This window comes from Sciurus carolinensis, chromosome 8 (genome assembly GCF_902686445.1).
Source record: "Sciurus carolinensis chromosome 8, mSciCar1.2, whole genome shotgun sequence".
Taxonomy (NCBI): domain Eukaryota; kingdom Metazoa; phylum Chordata; class Mammalia; order Rodentia; family Sciuridae; genus Sciurus; species Sciurus carolinensis.
In genome coordinates, this window is record NC_062220.1 from 49,156,655 (window position 1) to 49,177,578 (window position 20,924).

The window sequence follows — 20,924 nt, forward strand, 5'->3', positions numbered from 1 at the left end:
AATAATGTAGGTAGACAACAAGAAAATTCTCTGATAAAATTATATTACTTATACTTTATTTCTTTTTAGGGGAGTAATACGAATGATTAAATGCATATATTTTAAGAGTCCAGTTCTGCTATTTAAAAGCTGTGTGATCATGGACAAATATTTTTTAAATATTATAATGAGAATAATAACATCTATGTCATGTGGTTGCTTTAGAGCTTAAATGTGGTTATACATGTAAGAATTTAAAGTGCTTTCGCGTGGCAAACGTCCAAAAAATATCAGTTAACGATCCGCTGAAAAATTAGTACAATCCTGACTAAAATGTGAAAGTTTTTACAACATAACCAGGACTTAAGACTAGATGAGAAAATTTTGCATCTGGGGAATATTTTTAGTCTCTCTTTTTATTCTCTGAAAAAAGCAGCGGGACATGTGTCTTCATGTGCTGGTGACCTGATACCATGGGATTGGCAAAACACTATAAAAGCCTTGGAGTGTGAGGGAAAACACCAGGGGATAGCCATGATTAAGAGGTTTAAAAGATGATCAGTTGATATTTGTTAATGACAATGATGATATGCATTTTTCCAAGTGGAATCTTAAGGTTAGCTGAGGGATAGGAACTTGAAAAATTCTTTAACTGTTAAAATGTTATGAAAATGTGAAACACTCCTCAGTCTATTTGCACAAAGCTGTATTCCTTGTGAAACTCTGCCTTCAGTAAATATTTGCATGACCTATCCTAGCACTGAGAAGAAAAATAGATGATATTCAAAGTATGATTGTCAAAGAAAAAAACAATGGACATAAAATGCAAAAATATTTTGAAGTGCAGTTACTATTTCAGAAATATTGAGTTTTACAACAAGAATGTGCCTTTATCAATACAATATTGAAAAACTTAATGTCACAATAATGATAGTGACTGTAAAACTAAATTTCAGGCTTTCACTATTGCAAATAAGTTCAGTCACATCTCAATATCCATTTCGACAAATATCAGAATAAAACATATTTAGTCTCATCTCTTATTGGAAGTCTAAACAAGGACCTGTTTGCCTAAGTCTCACGTGAAGACTTTCAAAGAAAGTAAAATACTGCTAAACTCTCCTAAGCCCCAAAGTATGTTGCAAATATTTATGTTACCCCCTCTTTGTCTTTTTTGCATTGATGCAGATGGACCTTATGGTCTTCAAGTTAATTCTGATAAAGGGCTAAAAGTAGGGGAAGTGTTTACTGTGGACCTTGGAGAAGCCATCCTATTCGATTGTTCTGCTGATTCTTATCCCCCCAACACCTACTCCTGGATCCGGAGGACTGACAATACAACATATGTCATTAAGCACGGGCCTCACTTGGAAGTTGCATCTGAGAAAGTAGCCCAGAAGACAACTGACTACGTTTGCTGTGCTTACAACAACATAACTGGAAGGCGAGATGAAACTCATTTCACAGTCATCATCACTTCCACAGGTAAGCATAACGTAAAAGGAAGGTACCCTAACAAAATACAAATGCATGCTGGCCTTGCTTTCCCTTGTCTAATACCTATGTGGAAGAGAAAAAACATTGTGGGATTGTTCACATGCTTTTAAAAAAATGCTCTATTTCTCTCTTTCCAAGGTTAACTGATTTCTATGACTCAAAGAAAGAAAACCCAAAACAAAATGAAGGGAAATTCTGTTGCTGACTTTGAAGGGCTATGAATAAAAAGGAAACTTAATAAATTACTTCTAAACCTGCACAATTACCTTCCTTCACATTTTACAAATAGGAATACAAGAGAAGTAGGCTGCTAATTTAAAGGGCTTATATCTATAGCTGCATTAGGAGATAAATACATCTCTGTATGTTGGAATTCTGATTTTTCTCTTTGGCTGTCCTTCTCATTATCATTGAAGGGTTCCACTTCTCATCCTTTAAATACATGAAATCTGTGGAAGTTCTCAGATAGATGCAATACCTTGAAAATTACAAAAGTTTCTAAGTGTAAAATTAAGCATTCTCTACAAATCATTTTATATTTAGAAATGTTATGAACTTATAAAAGGTTAAAATTACCACCTTGGATGCTCACTAACTTTCCATTTTTCCATTTCATTTTCCTGTATGATTTCACTCATTCAGGAAATTCTCATGGTTTCACGTAACATTGCTGCATCCCAAATTTTTATCTTCAAAGCTCTAAAATTGTATACCCAGCTGCCTTCTGGATTTTCCTGCTTAGAAATACCAGAGGCAGCATCTAAGTCCACTAAACCACTTTTTTCCCTGCCAAACTACTATTATGTGTGCATTCTCTTTCAAAGTGAATAACCCTATGATTTACCAACCTAAGATGAAAAGTTAAATATTATCTTAGACTCTTCTCTTGCTTATTGCCCTACCCCCCCATTCAATGACCAAGTGCTGTCCAGTCTCTTTTCTTTCAAGTCTCTCAGATCCATGCTCTTCTTTCCTTCTTTCTTCTTTCTGTACTTTTTTCTTTTTTTCTCATCTTGCTTTCCCTCCCCCTCCTCCTTTCTGTCCCAACCCTTTTCTTCTTCTTTTTCTCCACCTTTTTCTTTCCCCTCTTCTATTACTATTTCTGCTATTATCAAGTTCTTCCTAGATTTCTCTTTGCATATAGAAAAAAAAAATATTCCACGGGAAAAATCTGAGGACAGGTTAAAACAGGAAGCAGAGGTTAAGGTGCCTGTGATTAGTGAAGGAACAGGTTCACAAAGAGTAATATCCATTAATACTTTTTTCACTGATGTTCTCTTTTTTCATCTCTATAGCCCTGCTGCCTATGATAGGATCCATAACATAGAGAAGATCTATGTTTTGTTGAATAAATGAAGTAAGAATATAATCCTTATAATTCTTATGCTAAAACTTTCAATATATGGACCTTGGGCCACCAAAATCAAAATGACTTGGGGAGGTTGCTAAAAATTTAGTTTCAGTAAGACACCTCAGACCTACTGGGTCAGGATCTTGCCAGTAGGATCTGGGAATCTAAATATTTGGCCAGCACAACTTTGACAATCACTTGTTTAAGATGTTTTCTCCTTTGTAGAATTTTGAGTTTATTAAAAAGCTCTTAAAACTGAGTGTGGTAGCACACATCTATATACCAGCTACTTGGGAAACTGAAACAGAAGGATTCCTTGAACCCCACAAGTCTGATTCAATCTGAGCAACATAGCTAGTAAGAAACCAGCTCAAAGAAAAGTTCTTAAAGATCCTTCAAGAATTATAAGACTATCACAAACCTGCAGGTGGATGAAGAAATGTATAGTGAATGGGTTCATCCTGGAACTCCTTTAGATTGAGGTGGGGAGTATTATATTTGCAAACTCACTGAACAGTATACTGGAATTTATGCATTGTCATAGGCAGTTATTTTATATGAAGAAAATATTATACCCTATAATAGAGTGCTATCCAATAAAACTCTCTGCAATGAAGGAAATGTTCCATATCTACAATTTTGAATATGATAGCCACTAGCTTCATTTGGTTTTTTGAGCAATTAGAATATGACTATAAAGATGAAAAACTGGATTTTTAATTTTATATCATCTTTATTTCAATTTAAACTTTAACATAAGTAGCTACATCTTTCTAGTAACTACCACATTGAAGAATGCAGCTCTAGAATTTTAACCTGAATTATGTTTCATTGGCGCAGCAAATGATAATATAGTTCCCTTATAGACCCCCCGAATCATGCGTTTAGGGTGATTAAAGTTAGGCACTTATTTATTCCTTGTTTAAACACTTATTATGGATCAAATATGGGGTAGTAGACACTGAGAATGAAAAAAATAATTTTTCACATGAAAAAAATAAATAATTCCTGATATCAAGAATTCCTGTTTACAAACTGAGATGGGTGGCAAACATGTAAACAGCTAAGCTACATACTCTGATTTCTGTTTTACTAACTTTTTATAGGCTTAACCAACTTTACACCCAGGTAGCTACCCAAAACATAACTTTACAGTAAGCTACAATTAAATACATAAAATAGTTTGGTAGCAATCTGAGTGTTATCTTAGACGTGTTCTTTATGCTCACTGCAAGTGAAAACATGGCTTTACTACGTAGGAGTATATTATAGTTAAGGCTTTTCCATCACCTAAACTTTCACCAAGGTATTTTTATAATATCAGAAGCCCCCAATATTTGATTAAGATCTTATTACCAAGGCCCAAAGACAGCTACAGTCTTAATGTCAGATAATTGCCTTTTATAGAGTCTAAAAAACCTGTTTGACCTGTATAAAGACCAACCATTTGTTATTATAGTAAATAAGAACAGCAGGTGCTTATTTTTCAGAGGGATTCAGCGTTGTCAACATTTGTGACCTCTTTGTAGTTTTCAGAGCTATTTTCCAACCCCAAATGTCCACAGAACTTTAATTCAAACAACAGCAAAATGAGGGAAAGTGAATAGTATTGATGTGCAATGCAGATTAAGTGTACACTACCTATAGTTATAAATGATCATCAATTTGGCACTACTGACCATCCACATTGATGAACAAGCTGTATTAAGATCTGAGGGGAATTTGACTTCATTTAGAAGGATATGGCACTTGTCTTTGAGATGTTTCCAGAACCAAGTTGGCATTTGGTTCAGCCAGAGTCAAGTTGTAGGAAATAGATGAAACTCTTTGTTTCTAATGAGGCAAAAAACATGTCTAGCCAAAACGTCTCAGCAATAAGATATGAGGGCAAAGGAAAACAGAATCAAAGATGACTCCAAGGTCACAGATACAAAGAGAAAATAACATGGTCAGAAAATAATCAAAAGTTTTATCGTGGACTTTCAGTTTGGGAGAAGGCGGCTAGAATGTGGCAATTAGCTCTATGTTTTTCTGCCTGTGTAAAACTAAACCAGATGGTGACTTCTACCTCTGTGGGTTATGATTCACATCTAATTTGAGATATTATTAATTGATCTTTCTGCATCTCAGTGTAGATCCTAAAGAAAACAAAGGCAATGGGTTAGGATCACACAGCTAATGAGTGATAAACTAATATCTGAATTCAAAATCTGTTTAACCACTATATAAACTATGTGTCTTGATGTCACTAAGAAGATTGATGGGACTAATGTCTTTTTTAAATAATATCTAGAAGTTTCAAGGAAATAATTGCTATTAAGATAATTTATTATTTGTATTTTGAGAAGTAATTATTTTATCACCTTAATTTAGGACTTCCTTAAATGCAGATGTCTCTACTTCAGAGTTTTAACTGAGCCTAAATCACCACAACATACAGTATAGATAAAGTGAAAGTGTTTGTGGAAATGTAATTATCTGATCATAATTTGAAGATTCACAATTAATGAAGGCATTCAAGCATATAAATAATGTAAGTTCCTTAAGACAACATGGCCATCATTTGAGATTTAGCCATAACAGTAATGTTTTGAATTTGCATATAATCCTGAGAAAGCTATCACTTTAACAATTACTTGTATTCCATATCTTTGCATAAAAGAGAATAGAAAAAGAACCCGGGAAATTATTTAGTATCTATCTACAAATTTCTCAAGTCGAGGTCTTCAGTTTGGTCTCCACTTTGGGACACTAGAGATAATGGTTGACATAGAACAAACCTGACATCCAGACCCTGAGACCTTGTGTGACATCCCTCTGGGCATCCACCACAGAATAACTATTTTCTCAGGTGGGGCCATGGAGGAGTGTGGAAATAGCACAACCTTCAATGTAAGCACCTTCATCTCCATAGGGATATGATTCAGCTGCTGTAATCAGGGAACAGATTGGATGGGAGAGATCTCAAGACTCCATTCTGATCTAGAAATAGACACACTGACTGGTAGCATATGGCTCTCCTGTTTTGGGTGCAGTCTCTTAAACAGCAGGGTTTCGATACCATGGATACCACACCTCTTGCCCATATTTGCATTTAACATGTTGTTCTATTTTATTTGTTTGCTTAAGGAGGAGGCAAATAGCATTTGCACACGGGCTTTGGTAAATGAGTCAATCATGTTTAAATAATGGGAAGAATAGCATGATGTGGGCTAACGAAAAGTATAAACTTTATAAAAGGAGAAAAAGGGGAAGTCCTACAAGTGTCCAGAACTGCATAGGGATCCACATACATTCTCTGGGGCAATGTGGTCAGAATTTCCCTACTGTCTTTGTTTTCCGGTTGGAGTTGTGGAAGTTTGTGTATCCAAAACACTCTATGTAGGGCTGAGACCACAGCAGCTGTGCCCTTTGATTTGCATTTTGGAATATAGAAACAGTGTTAACAGCAGAGAACCAGGATACTCCAGAAGAGAGGGGGCGCCAAGAAAGAGATTTTGTTCTGAGAAAAGAACCACCCCTATTCTTATGATCCCTAAGGAGGATGCCTGGCCTTTGACACAGCCAAGGTTTGGGTTTGACAGTTGCTGGCCACTACCAGGTGATTCTCTCATGTAGAGTAAACAGAAGGCCAGGGGAAGAGGCAAGAAGGCAATAAGGAAGGAGTCTAAAGAAATAGGAAGAAATGGGGGATGGGAAGAATGTGATTCTGCATAAGAGAGACTTGTGCAAATTAGGTCATTTCAGTAAATTCTTACCAAAAGAGATAAAAAGTTAAAAACAAAGGAGAAGAGGGGAAATGCATCTAGCATAAGACATCCAATCATCCTACATTAAACTTTCTAATGGACTCCAAAATTAGAGAATTGTCCAGCAAAGAGCTGATAAAAGCCAGAGTGAAACTTCACCATTAGAATGAGAGGTGTTCTGAAATAAGAATTAGCATATTTTCAGGGAATTTTTTTCTTGTTGTTAATTTTTCTTTTTTATTTTCTGTGGTACTGGGGATTGAACCCATAGGTGCTCCACCACTAGCTACATGCCCAGACAAGTTCTCACCAAATTGCATAGGTCGACCTTGAACTTGCAATCCTCCTGCCTCAGCTTCTGAGTCGGCAGGATTACAGGCATGTGCTACCTTACCCAACTATTTTCAGGATTAAGAAAATAAAATAGATTATAATAAAGTGTTTTTTTCTGCAGTTTTTCTCATGGTAAAGCATATCATAGAAGCTCGAAGAGACTTAATTGCTATTCATTCTTGTTTGAGGAGTCATGGGTTATTGAATTTAGGCAAAGATAGGTTATCACCAAAGTGAAAGAGTTGAAGCACCTGAAGTTTGGAATTAGAAAAGTCTAGAGGAAAAACTGATTAATATAAACCTATTTGCAAATTGAAGAAAATCATTTTGAGCACAGAATGAGAAAAAAATTGAATTCCCAGTTAGGAAAAAAACAAAACAGAACAATGTTACAGCTACTGTTCTAGAACTTACTATGGCAAATATTAGTTTCTCTGACTTTATTCCTTTGTACTTCTAACTGGTGCTGTAAGTTTTTATTATTTTCATTATTATTGATATGATACAACTATACCAAATAAATGGGAAGCAAATACAATCTGTAATATTTTACATATACACATAAGACATGTTTAATTGTGCATTATCTGAAAATTCCCTTAACTAATTTTAATTCCAATATTAGATTCAAAAATGAAGAACTAGAAAATTCCTTTGCTAAAAGTAACTCTATTACTTGGTATTTTTTAATTGATTTTTTTTTCTTTGTTTGCTTTGCTTTTTCCTTTCTTTCTTTTTTTTTTCTTTTTTTTTTTATGGTGCTGGGGATCTCACACATTCTAGGCAAGCACTGTACCACTGAGCTACAATCCCAGTCCCTTTGTTTCCTTTTTTTATTATTATTACTTTCAGTATTTCAGAGAGCATTCTATTTGCCTTTATCTTATTGAGAACCACAGTAGAGTATGGATTCTTCTAAATTTACATCTTCGGAGTAAAATTGATGAACTCTTCTTGAGCATCCAAATTATACCTCTAGGATGATGAAGAATCTGGAAACCAGTTCTAAAAGAACACCAAAATGATGTGGGGATGTTGAGTCTGAAGAACAGAGTTGTCAGGGAGATGTGAGAGTTCCACCAATTGACACAGCATGAAACAGAGAACAAATTTGATTTATTTGTTGTAGCTTCAATTGGTAAACTCAAAAGTATTTGGACTTCAGTATAATGGTGAAAAGAGCATAGAATAATAGGCATACTAGATTAAAATTTGAATACTGGAGTTTTAAATATTCACCTTTAATATAGAACTTTTTCTTGCATTGTGGAAACATGAAAAAAAACAAGAAGGGTAAAAGTATTAATTTTGATTAAGACTTTTTTAAGTCTCTAGAGTTTAAGAGACAAATAAAATGTATAACTAACAAGCAAAGAGGAATAAAATAAAATACTGATTAAGAAAGGTGAGAAAAAGAAATACAAATGCAGGAAGTATAGAGTAATTACATTGTAGATCTAAGCCAAAATATATTAGTCATTATCTTAAGCATTAATGAACTAAATATTCCAATTGAAGGACAGACATTGTCAAACTGGATTTTAAAACTCATTGAATTTTACTCACAGTTTAACTGTAAGTTTAAATAAGAGTTTGGCAAAAATCAACAAAAGTATTTCTGTGAGAAATAATTAGCTATATGGAATTAATAAAGAATATTGAATATTTTATTGTTATTTATAAATTATGTGCTACACATCCTTTATGTAAATAAAATTTATAAATAATGTATGTATATATGCACAATTTTTTTGAGACTGAGTTACTAGTATGCCACCAGATAAAGTGTCCTATTTACATAATAAACTTCTAAATCTCTCTAGCTGTCCCAAATCATAAAGTATCAGAGCAAGAAGACAACTTAAAGGCAACTGTTCTCACCTCATCCTTTTATTAATGTGAAAAATCAAAACCTTGAGAGTCAAAGGGCTCACCTAAGGCTTCAGAGCTCTTTAAGCTCTTTCAAGAGGACAAATCTATGAAGTAGGAGGACAATATTGAGAGAGAGAGAGAGAGAGAGAGAGAGAGAGAGAGGGGAACCAAGACCTCACAAAGGGGAGAGAGAGAGAGACAGACAGACAGACAGACAGACAGACAGAAACTAAGACCTCACAAAGGAATCACCAAATTGCTAAAGTAATTCCAAACTACAAGGCCACCTTTCTCACAATTGGAAAATATGATTTCTTCTATAACTTATCAACAAAGAGGAGGTCAACTCTCTTTCTCTTACATTTTATGATGTTCTAGTCTAGGTTTAGAACCAATAAAATGTCATTCTAGCTCATTTTAAACCTCTTTAAATATATTTCTGCTACCCAGTTTTAAGAGAGTTTAAATTAAAATCTGTTTAAAGGCAATATCTTGTAACTGTTATTCCATAGAAGAGCATTTTAAGAGTGAAGTTTTCTGAATGCATATTAGAAATTTATCAATTTCTCACTCAAATTGAGGATTTCTATTTACTTATAAATGAAGATTTTTGATAATAAAAAACAATCTTGATTCTCTCTTGAGGACTCGAGGGGAAAGAGGAATATGTGAACAGTGTTGTATGGAAAATTAGAAGGGATAACTTGATTTCCATGACTTGTTTAGCAGAGTTTGGTATATATGATCTACACTACATTTTGAAACTATTCTAAGTGAAAAAGACAAGAAAGTATAGATAGGTCCATACCAAGGGAAGATGAATGCTTCCTGCTGATCCTGGCTGCTAAAGACCTCAACGAAGATTTATAGTCCTGGATGACAGGATGCAGGCTCATATTTAGTGCAGAACTGAGTGACCACATATTCTTCACCACACCCAGAATGGAATTGGCATCAGATGGCTTTCATTTCTACTTTAATCTGAAAAGAAATACAAGCACCCTCCAGGATTCATTTCCAAATCAATATCTAAGTCACATGGTAATATGAATAAGATCTGTTGTTCACATTTGTTGGCGGTCACAACTACTTCCCACTGTACAGGTTAAATATAACTAAACAAATTATAATCTGGAACTGGTATTAACATGGCTTCGGTTAATAAATTGTGTTAAAATAACACTAGAGGGAGGTAGCATCAAGTATTAAGAGCCCGGGGTCACATCTACCACTTAAAAGCCTCAGCTTCCTCATGTAAAAGAGGAGGTGATGAAATAAACACCGCCCTGATAAGAACGTTGGGACGAGTGAGTGAGTTAATATGTCTCGCACCCTTAAAACACAGCCTGACATAGTGCAGGTACTCAGCAGATGTTAGCTATTAGCACTGTGTTCTACATAGTCATATTAGCAAAGGGAATAACTTAAAAGACAAAGTGAATTTTAGTCATAAGATGAGACTTTAAATGTTTTATTGAAATTCACATTCATTTTATTTTCAGGGTTGATATTTCTTGATTGGTCAAAAATAGTAACGTGGGGGTGGGAGGGGTTAGCATTAGGGTTAGGGTTAGGTTTAGGGTTAGGGTTAGGGAGGGGGGCAAGAATGGAGGAAGGAAGGACTGTATAGAAGGAAAAGAGGGGTAGGTGGGGTGGGGGGAAGGGGGGAAAATGGCAGAATGAATCAAACAACATTACCCTGTGTAAATTTATGATTACACGAATGGTATGCCTTTACTCCATGTACAGAGAATCAAAATGTATCCCATTTGTTTACAATAAAAAAAATAGCAAAGTGTATTTGAACTAAACACCTTCCCTCTCACAACTTTAATTATATACCCCACCTCCTTAGAATATTCACATTCTTCAGTCACACTAAAAAAAAGTGAAATGGAGAGAGAGAGAGATCTAGTATCTGGGGATGCAGAGACAATGAGCTGACACAGATCTAAGTTACAGTGGCAAACACTATCAAGAAGTAAGACATGAGCTATGTGCTCATTGAGTATGATGTGTCAGCGTTATCCCAGACAGCTTACCACAGAAGTTTCCAATCATAGATATCCCTAGGGAATTTCATGTGGGTGGGTGTGTATGTGTTCTAAAATAAGTTTGTTCCTTTCATTTGGTATCTCTCTAGTTTTGCAATAGTGCCTTTTTAAAAATATATTGAATGATCATAAACTTGTAAAGTCACATCATAATTTATTACTAAAATATATTTATTTTTTATTCAGGACTAGAGAAGCTTGCACAAAAAGGCAAATCATTGTCCCCTTTAGCAAGTATAACTGGAATATCACTATTTTTGATTATATCCATGTGTCTTCTCTTCCTGTGGAAAAAATATCAACCCTACAAAGGTAGGTTAAGGTTAAAAAAATTAAGTTATATATACATACTTTTATATATACTTTACTGTATTTTTTTCTCTTTTGGTTTTAGCTATGAAACAGAAGCTAGAAGGCAGGTAATGAATGTTTCTATGAAAATAATTTTTGAATGTGTTTTGCTTAATTATCATTCCCGCTAGAAATACCTATTTGTCTTTTCAGGCCAGAAACAGAATACAGAAGAGCTCAAACATTTTCAGGTAATACTCAGTATTTTCAATGTTAATGTACATTAATTAATGGTATTATTTTAATTAGTGATATTAGTTGATATTACTATCAATGTAATAGAATGTAAGCTGATATTAGTATAATATTTATAATAATATAACATTTAATAATTGAATAGTGCTTTCACTTTACAAAGTGCGGTCCCTGTTTTTGTTTTATGTAAGCCACAAAAGTCTGTAAAATAAGCCTGGAAGTTACTCTCAACTCTGTTTTACAGGCAAGAAAACTTAGGATCAGAGAGATTAAATCACTTTCCCAAAGTCACTGAGTTCTACTGAATCCTTGTTCATTGATTCATTATTACTATTTTGAAAACACAGGAAGTGCTGTCTCATTCATTACTTCCTAGGGGAGCTGTGATGCCAGCAGCTCCATCCCACACAGAAGAGGAACAGGAGGTTTGGCAGGGCCCGTGCTGCTCTGTCCCCAGCTGACCCTCATTATCTTCCCTGTTGACTCTACACTGAGTTGTTACAAGTCGACAATGGAGATTTTGCTCAGGCCTTGGCATCACAGGAACCAGTTCAGTCCCTCCTATGCCGCACTCACCTTGGGAAAATTATTTTTCTTGACCTCCACTTCTTCATCTATACAATAGAGATAAAAACTTCTTCCTAGTCTTGCTGTGAGAATTAAATAAAATTCTGTAGGTGAAGAACCTAACACAGAGATGCTTAATAAATGTGGAACTTATTCCTCTTATCACAGGGAAGGACCCTGAGATCATCTGGCTTCTCCCAACCACCTCAACCCCATCACTTTACAGCTGAAGTATATTTGTGATATATTGTATTGTAGGATTTTTTTAAATATCTGAGCAGCTATATTACTTACTCTTTTCAATTATGGTGATTTCCGTTAGACCTAGCAGGGTACAGTAGATATCATGGGTGCATCAAAGGCTGCTGTGACCTCCAGGCTGAAGCCTTGGTGTTCATAAGCCTGAATACTGAGGGCTACAAAGGACAAGCCTGTCCACATGTGTGTATTTGAATATATAATACATTGTTCCCACATCAGGCTTTAAGAATAATTATTCTAGTTCAGTTTCAATTCAGAAGAGTTGATTTCTAGCACTGCTCAAGGGCAGAATTGGTTTTGTACCTATACCATTTAATTCAGACAATAATATTTTAAAAAGGTTTTAGAAAACAACAATTGCAAATCAAAGCATTGGATTTGTAAGTAGTACTGTTTTCCATTTCAGGCCATGAAGATGCTCTGGATGACTTTGGAATATATGAATTTGTTGCTTTTCCAGATGCTTCTGCTGTTCCCAGGGTTGGTTTTCCTAGTGCCTGATTAACCAAGAAGTAGAATTCTGCTTCACCAGAGGTGTAAGCAGCATTTGTTTAAGAACTCGGGCAGTGTGGTCCAATGGCTGGATTTCCCCCTACTGCATTAAGCAGGGTGACTCACTCTGTAATGAATGATGTGGCTGGAGAGTTAGCTAAGGCATTTTTTCTCAGCTTTTATAAGCTAACACAAATAAGGAAGTGACACTAAGTAATAAGCATTCTTTACCTGGTTAGCTTAGCAAAGAGGGAATTAACTAAGTTGAAAGTCAAGAGAACTGACTAAATAAGAGGATCAGGAGTTCCAGGTTTAAATAATTCTGCATCGCTTCAGTGACTGCAGTCCCCTCCATCACTTCACTCAACTCTCTCTGTTCCTCGGTTTCCCTTCATTTCCTCTTCATAACTCTAGAGGGCGTTTCAAAGTTGATTGATCATATCCTTGAAGGTACCTCATGCTCTTCATAAGAAAGCTGTCATATAGGATAGACTAGGGTATGCAGACATACATTTTTATTCTTATCCTAAAGATGCATTCATTAATAAAGGGAGCAGGAAGTTTTTGTACAATCAAAGCCATTTTCTTTCAGTCTGAAAAAAGATCTTTTAAAACAATCAGTTTTGTTTAAAAGACATAATGTGTCTCTGAACTAATAAGCTCATGAACACTTTTATAGATCTGTGTAGAACCAGTTTTTCCTCTTCTTCTTTATTCCCCTATGATAGTGAATTTATGGAAGGGGTTATAAATGGTTGACTTGCCTCTGGGCATTCTCGCTTCCATTTTTTTTTTAAAGAACTAGTTGCTGTTAGAAAATGGTCACTTTTCTTGTTCAGAGCATTCTGTCAACGTGTAAGGTTCATCCAGTAAGTTTCCTGGCCATAGACTTTATTTCAGAAATGCCTTGTGAGTAATGGAGAAGAGTTGATTGGATTTTATCCTCCCTAAGGGTAAGTCACTAACACCAGTGCCCACATTGTCACAGATGAAGAGAACTGCCCTGGAAAGGCTTTGCATTGCCCCATGCAATCCCAGGCAGGATTGGCTTACCCTTCACTTCCACAACCAGAAAGTCAAAAATATTTGATTGATCAGTTATGTAAAAGAACTTCTCACAGTGGCAGACAGCAACCCTTTGAGGCATGCCTTCAATTGCTAGAGCAGAAAACTGAAGAACTAAGAGGACTTGTAGTTGAATCTTTGAAGCAGGCAGTTTATTTAAAACATTGCACAAATTTTATTCCTAAGAATTCACTGGAAAGGAGTGAGATTGATGTTTTTTAAAAAACTTTAAATTTATGCTTGTGACAAATTAATGAAGCTATGTAAACATGAAGGACTAAAAAGTTTTGGATACAAATTGGGAGGCCCTCTATTGGCTCAAAAAGCTACAGTCCTCAAGAATTTGAAGCAGAAAAATTAAAATGCATCTCAGAAGCCCGGTTTATTTGTGGCATAAACAGAATAACTTGATTTGGAGCTATGCCCATTTTCAAAGCTGAAAATTCCTGAGGAATCTTCTGAGGTTCTTAATTGGTCATGCCAGGTGCTTTGGGGAGGAAGTGAGAAATCAAAACTAACAACCAAAGGAGGAGAATGGAGACAAGGATGGGAGAGGAGGATCTGAGTGAGAAGCAGCCCTGATGGCAGTTATGTGGGAAGGTAGCAGCCAATGCAATGACCTTAAGAAGAAAAGAAGTACCAAAAAAACCTAAGATCTCAAAATTTAAGGAAATAAGGGAAATAAATTGAATTGCTAGGAAGTTTGTTTAGTTTTTTAAAAAATAAAAATAATCTCCTGACTTATTATGGTATATACACAAGTGAAATTACTTCTCTACCTCTTAGACGGTTCACTATCCACTTAGCATCTCTTTCAGGAGATGGGCAGAAGGCAATTGAATGATATGAACCAATGTGTGTATCCAACAGTCCTAATATTAGGTTGTTAGTCATCATCACTTTTATCATAGTCCCTGCCCATGATTATGCCAAAAAAAATCAAGAATCTATCTCAAGTACAAATTATAAATCAGAATCTCCACAACACAAAATGATCAGGCAAATCACATATAAAAAAGCTTCAGTAAGTAAGAGGAAAACAGGCAGCTTTCAGAAAAGCATAAAGCGAAAATGTTCCAATATAACCTAGCAAGTCAAGTGGGGATGAGGTAGGGAACTCCTCAGACTTAGCCAGGGCAGTGTCCTCTAGGTGAAGCTATGTAAATATGAAGGACTAAAAGTCAGCAGCATAGGAAAATAAGGTGGGTGGGGAGGAAAATCAGACTATGATTAAAATAGAAGACAGTATTTATAAGAATAAAGAACTTATTAAACATTAATGTGGATTAATAAAACACTAATGTCAGTTTAAATGAAATAGAGGATGTTTTTTACTAAATACCTACTATTCTTTCCTCATTCACTCAATCCTTTAGTTTTTAGAGCCCATTACTACATTCAAACCCAAATATCTCCCTTACTGTACTCTATATTTCTTGGTATTGTCTTTAATCTCTTGCCATGTGAATAGGACTTTTGGCTATATATTATTTTTAAGCTATTTTTGCACATGTAATTGGCAAATAGTGTCAAAGGTTAATTGAGAGAATATGTCATATAAGAGATAGTATGTCCACTGGTTCTAAGTTGTCCTGTTATCTCCTCTTTGCCATTTTCTGTCCTATTATATTTCCTGTATAGTATTGACAGCCTTCTTCTTCAAAGAAGGAAACAAAGATAGCTTTGTCAGGCTATATTCCTCTTCTGACCTTATAGCTTTGTTGCTGCACAACCCACCAAAGGGTAAGTGCTGGAATTGTAGCAAGGAGGAAATAAGCATTCTAGATACTAATCATAATTACTGCCGGTTGTTTTCAACTAGGTAGCATAGTAGAAAGAAATACTATTGACTAGTCTTGGCTAATTTTTTTTATATGTCACATTTTCTAGATGCCAAGTAGGTCTATTCCAGCCTCTGATGGTGTATCAGGGCAAGATTTGCATAGTACAATTTATGAGGTTATTCAGCACATCCCTGCCCAACAACAAGCTCATCCAGAGTAAGTATGAATCTTTATTTGGTGGTGCTATGAAGACCTTACCTAGCATTTAGCCTCTGTTCTCCTCAGAATTTATTGTAAGTCTTAGAAGAAAAATATTAAAACAGGAAATCATAGCTTCTGTACATTTGAAAAAGTATAGGACACTTGCCCATCTGAAAATAATTTTGAGAAATAAATCAGGTAAACACACAAATATCTTCTGGGGCATGTCCTTGGGTCAGTGGACTAGATGCAGAGCTTTAGGACTAACTGTCCATTGTGTACATTTCTCCCTCTCACCATGGACTCCCCATGGACTCTACATCTAGGAATAAAAGGCATGTTCAGGCCAGTTCTCAAGCCATCTTGGTTATCTTCATGATTTTCCAGTGGCTTCGTGACTTCAGAGCCATGGTGATCTGACAATAAAAATAGAACCAGGATAAAAGGCCTAAGGAATTTCCACAGCACAGACAGCTTCAAATACCAGACCTCTTAGGACTCCAAGCAGTCTGTTTAGAAGTGAACAGAACTACAGTGAGGACTGGTCTCTCAGAGAGGGCAAAACTTGTGTTGAAGCTAAAGTCAGGAAACCACTGATCCCGTAAGGCTCAAAGCTGCCACTAAGAAGTCTCATCCCCTTTTCATAATGGTGAAACTAAGCCCACAATCTTTTGAAATAATGAAATGAACTTGTTTTTTGTGAACTGTAGCTGCCTGCAGGCATAACTGCCACAAATCAGCTTCCATCGTTTCTTTATTTGTCATTTATTGACTTTGAAAAGAACATCAATAACTACACACAGGAACTTCCCCTCTGGCAATGGAAACAGTGCCAGCAAAGTAATTCATGCACACCTCTGGGTGAATACCAAAAATAACAGCTAGGAATGAATGACTGCAAGAGAAATTATCTGATGGGGAGGAGACCCAGTCCCAGTCGGGGAATGGCAGGATTATGCAGTAACTTGAGGTTAAATAAATGACAAGACACTTCAGAGGACCCCAGAAAATTATCTGGAGTCAGGTAAATTTGGAACAGATCTTGATGGAGCTAGAAACTAATGATTTGGAAAAAAAAAAAAAACTAGTTTAAAGCAATATACTATTACTCTAATAGACTACTATAAAATGGGGTATTATTCCATGACAGTTTAAAATTAAAAACTCTGAAATGATACCTAACCTTTTTACTCTCTGGAACAGAAAGTTAGGGAATGCTTTTTTCCCTTTCCTTTCCTCTTCTCTACTTCCTTTCTTTTTTCTTTCTTTCTTTCTTTTTTTTTTTTTTTTATTGACAACTGCATATTTATGGGGTACAATATAATGTTTTGATCCACATATAGATTATGTCATGATCAAATCAGGTTAATTACCATATCTATCACCAGAATTTTGAGAGTATGTCTGCTTTAGAATTTTGAATTTGTAAATTTATTTATTTCTATGTATCTTTTTGTTCTAAATACCTACTTTTCCCACTAGAATGCAAACAAACCAAATGAAAACTTAAAGTTTATCCTCTGAGGTTCCTAAATACCTACATATGAAACAAAAATTGAATTAAAATTGTGAATATGGCAGCTACAATTTCAGAACACAAAAGTGATTAGGTTATCTTTGCATATGAGAAAACTAATTCTCTCTCTCTTTTTTTTTTTTTTTTTTTTTTTTTTTTTTTGCAGGGGGGTGGGTTACCAGGCATTGATCCCAAAGGCACTTAACCAATGACCCACAGCATTTTTTTCTTTTTTTTTTTTTTGAGACAGGGTCTCACTAAGTTGTTTAGAGTCTCACTGAGTTGGTTTGAACTTGCAATCCTCCGGCCTCAGCCTCCCAGCCACTAGGATTATAGGCATGGGCCACCATGCCCAGTCTGATTCTCTTTTTTTAAAAAAAATCACCCTCTGAGACCAGATGATTTTCAGATATAAGTAAAATCTTCAGAATACCTTAAGACTACAAAAGTTTATTTCAGAAAAAAAAATGTTTGAAGATAAAAAGTTAAAGAGAGTTTTTTTCTTTTTCTACTTTTATTGTTTTTTAGTTGTACATAACATTAGGATTCATTTTGACAATTATAAAAGCATGAAATATAATTTGCTCTAATTCTTTTTTCAAACATAAATTAAGATCATTCGAAACTTCAGTTGAGGAAGTGCTCCTACAAGAGGCATCAGGACCCCAACTCTTGATCACAGCCCACAGGGCGTTGTCCCAGATCTCCTCTCTTCTCACCTTTTTTTCCTCTTCTGAGTCCTGTTTCTTTGCTTTATCTTGTTTTGTTCTCTGTGTGACTTTGTCTTCCAGTGGCTCTCTCTTCCCTTACCTTCCTTCTTTGATTCCTTCCATTCCTGAGTCTGTACTTCTCTCTTCCTCTTGTTTTTTTTTTTTTTTTTTTTGCTTGTTTTGTACTGGGGATTGAACCCAAAGGCACTTTACCCACTGACCTATATCCCCAGTCCTTTTTATTTTATTTATTTTGACACAGGTCTCATAATTGCTTAGGGATTCACCAAGTTGCTGAGGCTGGCCTCGAACTTGCAATCTTACTGCCTCAGTCTCCTGGGTTGCCAGGATTATAGGCCTGCACCCCTGTGCCTGGCATCCTCTTGTTTTCTGCAAGACTTCAAGTCTGTCTCCCTTCTCCTCAAAATCCTTTACAATTTTTTTTCCTCTGTCTCTCTTTTAACTTATTCAAATGGGGACCTAACATTTTTTAAAGTATTATTTTCTTTCCATACAGATTATGTTACCTACTCTAAATTTTTATAAAGAATAGAGTGTTTTCTTTTTTATCATCACAAACTGTTTTGCACTTATTTTACTTACAGTCAATTCACAAACGCTTAAATAAGACTGAGTCTTTTAAGGATTCCTTAGTTTAGTAAGCTCCTGTTTGCTTGTTTTAACCAAAGACTAATGATCCTTCATAAAATAAACATCCCTCCATAGAATAAATATTGCCCATAGATGCAGAGACCATTTTTCTCTCCTGATTGCTTATGGTTTTATTCTCTAGGTTCAATTAAATTCAAAGATCAATTTCATACATAATTCAGTATTGCAGGTGGTTAGCAAACCTCTCCTTTCCCTCACTCCCAGGGCGAATGCACAAGTGCTGGGAAAGAATTCTAACTTACTGGTTTTTTTCTACCTTAACTTGACAGTCATTACTGGGGTAAAAAGGACAGTCAAGCAATTTCATCCTTTGTTTCTTAGACTATTTTCTTGAATACATGTGTTTGTTAGCTAATTGGTTAGTGTTTAACAAATTGGTAAGTTGGTTGTGTGCATATCCAAGTACTCAGCTCAATTATTTGTTTATTGAACTTATATTTGCATTTATTGGAATGCTGTCTATTGACATCATTAAATGTTCTTGGCATAGTTTGTTTTGAACATAAGGCTAATTGTTCTTATTTTGAAAACAGGACATTCAAGGTAAACCCTGAGTTTAAAAAGGTTAACTATGGAGTTCAGTGATTGCTTACTCTTCATATTTATTGATTCAATTTTTTTAATCAGCTCAAACACTCATGTGATATACAGCTATGTAAAGGAATAAAATAACTTAAATTTCTTTTACCTGTAGACTTGGACATCTATAGAACAGTTCACATATCCCTTATCTCTCTTTACCAGGTGAGCATTCATGGGCAAATCAGTACATTGAAGTGAAATAATGAAGGGACATTTTGAGAAAAAAACTGTGGAAATATATATTCATCTGGAATCAGTGAAGAACTCAAACCCAAAACCTTTTATTCATTACTTCTTTCAAATGCAGACTAGAAGCATTTATACAAATTGGACTGCAGATTTTCCAGCATACACACAAGGAATTATGCACCAGAGAAACAGTGGGGAAATATTTCTCAATGGACATTCTTATCATGGGGACTGGAAGGAAGAAAAGAATGAAGCTTCCCAGTCACTTATTTTTAGATTAAATTTCTCTTTAAAAGCCCAGTGCATTCTAATCTATACTTCCACTTTCATCAACATTGATGCTATCCTAATCTCACCTATAATTATGGATTTACATTTGTAAATTTTCCAGTAGGTTTTTGTTTTATTAAATTCCCATTACTATTTAGATGGCTAAAAAAATTTTAAACCCCAAATTTATTTCTTGTTATTTGTGCCACAAAATAATGAGGATGGTTGTTCCAAAGTAAGCCTGTGCCTTCTCCCTGATTGTCAAGGGTGTTTTTGAAAAAAGACTTGCAAAAATGCTTAAAGAATGACTTATTGAAGTCTTATTTTTATTTTGTTCAAAGAAAAATGGATTCAAATAAATTATTCTGTTTTTGCTTTTATGTGGCCTTGATTTTTTGTCTTATAGAGTAAAACATTACATAAGTCAGATTGTAGAGTTAGATTTCTTACCCTTATTTTCTAATGTGCAATAAAAACGTAGATTATAGAGAAGTATTACAATAAAAATCTTTTATTGTTTCTTTTTTAGTTATTCATAACATTAGGATTCACTTTGATACAGTTATAAAAGCATAATTATAAAAGCATATTAATTTGTTCTAATTCAGACCATAATACTTCCTCTTTCCCTTCCCTTTTCCTTCTCCCTGTTCTGTGTTTCTACACTATTGATCTAACTGCAATTTACTTATGAAGACCAATGGAATAGAATAGAAAACACACAGAAACAAAGCCACATACATAGTCAGCTCATACTAGACAAAGGTGCCAAAAACATAACGATGGAGAAAAGATAGCCTTTTAAACAAATGGTGCTGGAAAACTCGAAATCCATATGTAGTAGAATGAAACTTGACCCTTGTCTATCACCCTGCACAAAAGTCAATTCAAAGAGATCACAGATCTGAGAATTAGACCAGAAACTCTACAATTGTTAGAAGTAAACATAAACCCAACACTGCAACCTGACGGCACAGGAACTGACTTCCTTAACAAGACCTCTAAAACACAAGAAATAAAACCAAAAATCAATGAGTGGGATGACATCAAATTAAACTTCTGCACAGCAAAGTGAAGAGAAAACTTATAGAATGGGAGATCTTTACCACCTGTTCCTCAGAGAATTAATATTCAGAATATATAAGGAAATCAAAAAACTTAACACCAAAATAAAAATCTTATTCTCTCATGGTTGATTACTTTATACAGAAGAAAACAAATTGTACAAAACAAT

General features: G+C 35.1%; 1 protein-coding gene across 6 annotated transcripts in view; it reads left to right on the top strand.

The window, feature by feature from the left end:
* Positions 1-20,059, top strand: part of Hepacam2 (HEPACAM family member 2) — a 39,188-nt gene extending 19,129 nt beyond the window's left edge. For 3 of the 6 annotated variants that reach the window (XM_047561727.1, XM_047561731.1, XM_047561729.1), the window contains exons 4-10: positions 1,168-1,464; positions 11,022-11,147; positions 11,230-11,254; positions 11,340-11,377; positions 12,616-12,689; positions 15,657-15,766; positions 19,394-20,059. In XM_047561727.1, the coding sequence (XP_047417683.1) occupies positions 1,168-1,464; positions 11,022-11,147; positions 11,230-11,254; positions 11,340-11,377; positions 12,616-12,689; positions 15,657-15,766; positions 19,394-19,397 (674 nt within the window). In that variant the 3' untranslated portion in view covers positions 19,398-20,059. Of the gene's footprint in view, positions 1-1,167; positions 1,465-11,021; positions 11,148-11,229; positions 11,255-11,339; positions 11,378-12,615; positions 12,690-15,656; positions 15,771-19,393 lie in introns of those variants that run through there. The other 3 variants (XM_047561728.1, XM_047561730.1, XM_047561732.1) reach the window with 2 other exon arrangements.
* Positions 20,060-20,924: the final 865 nt, after the last annotated feature.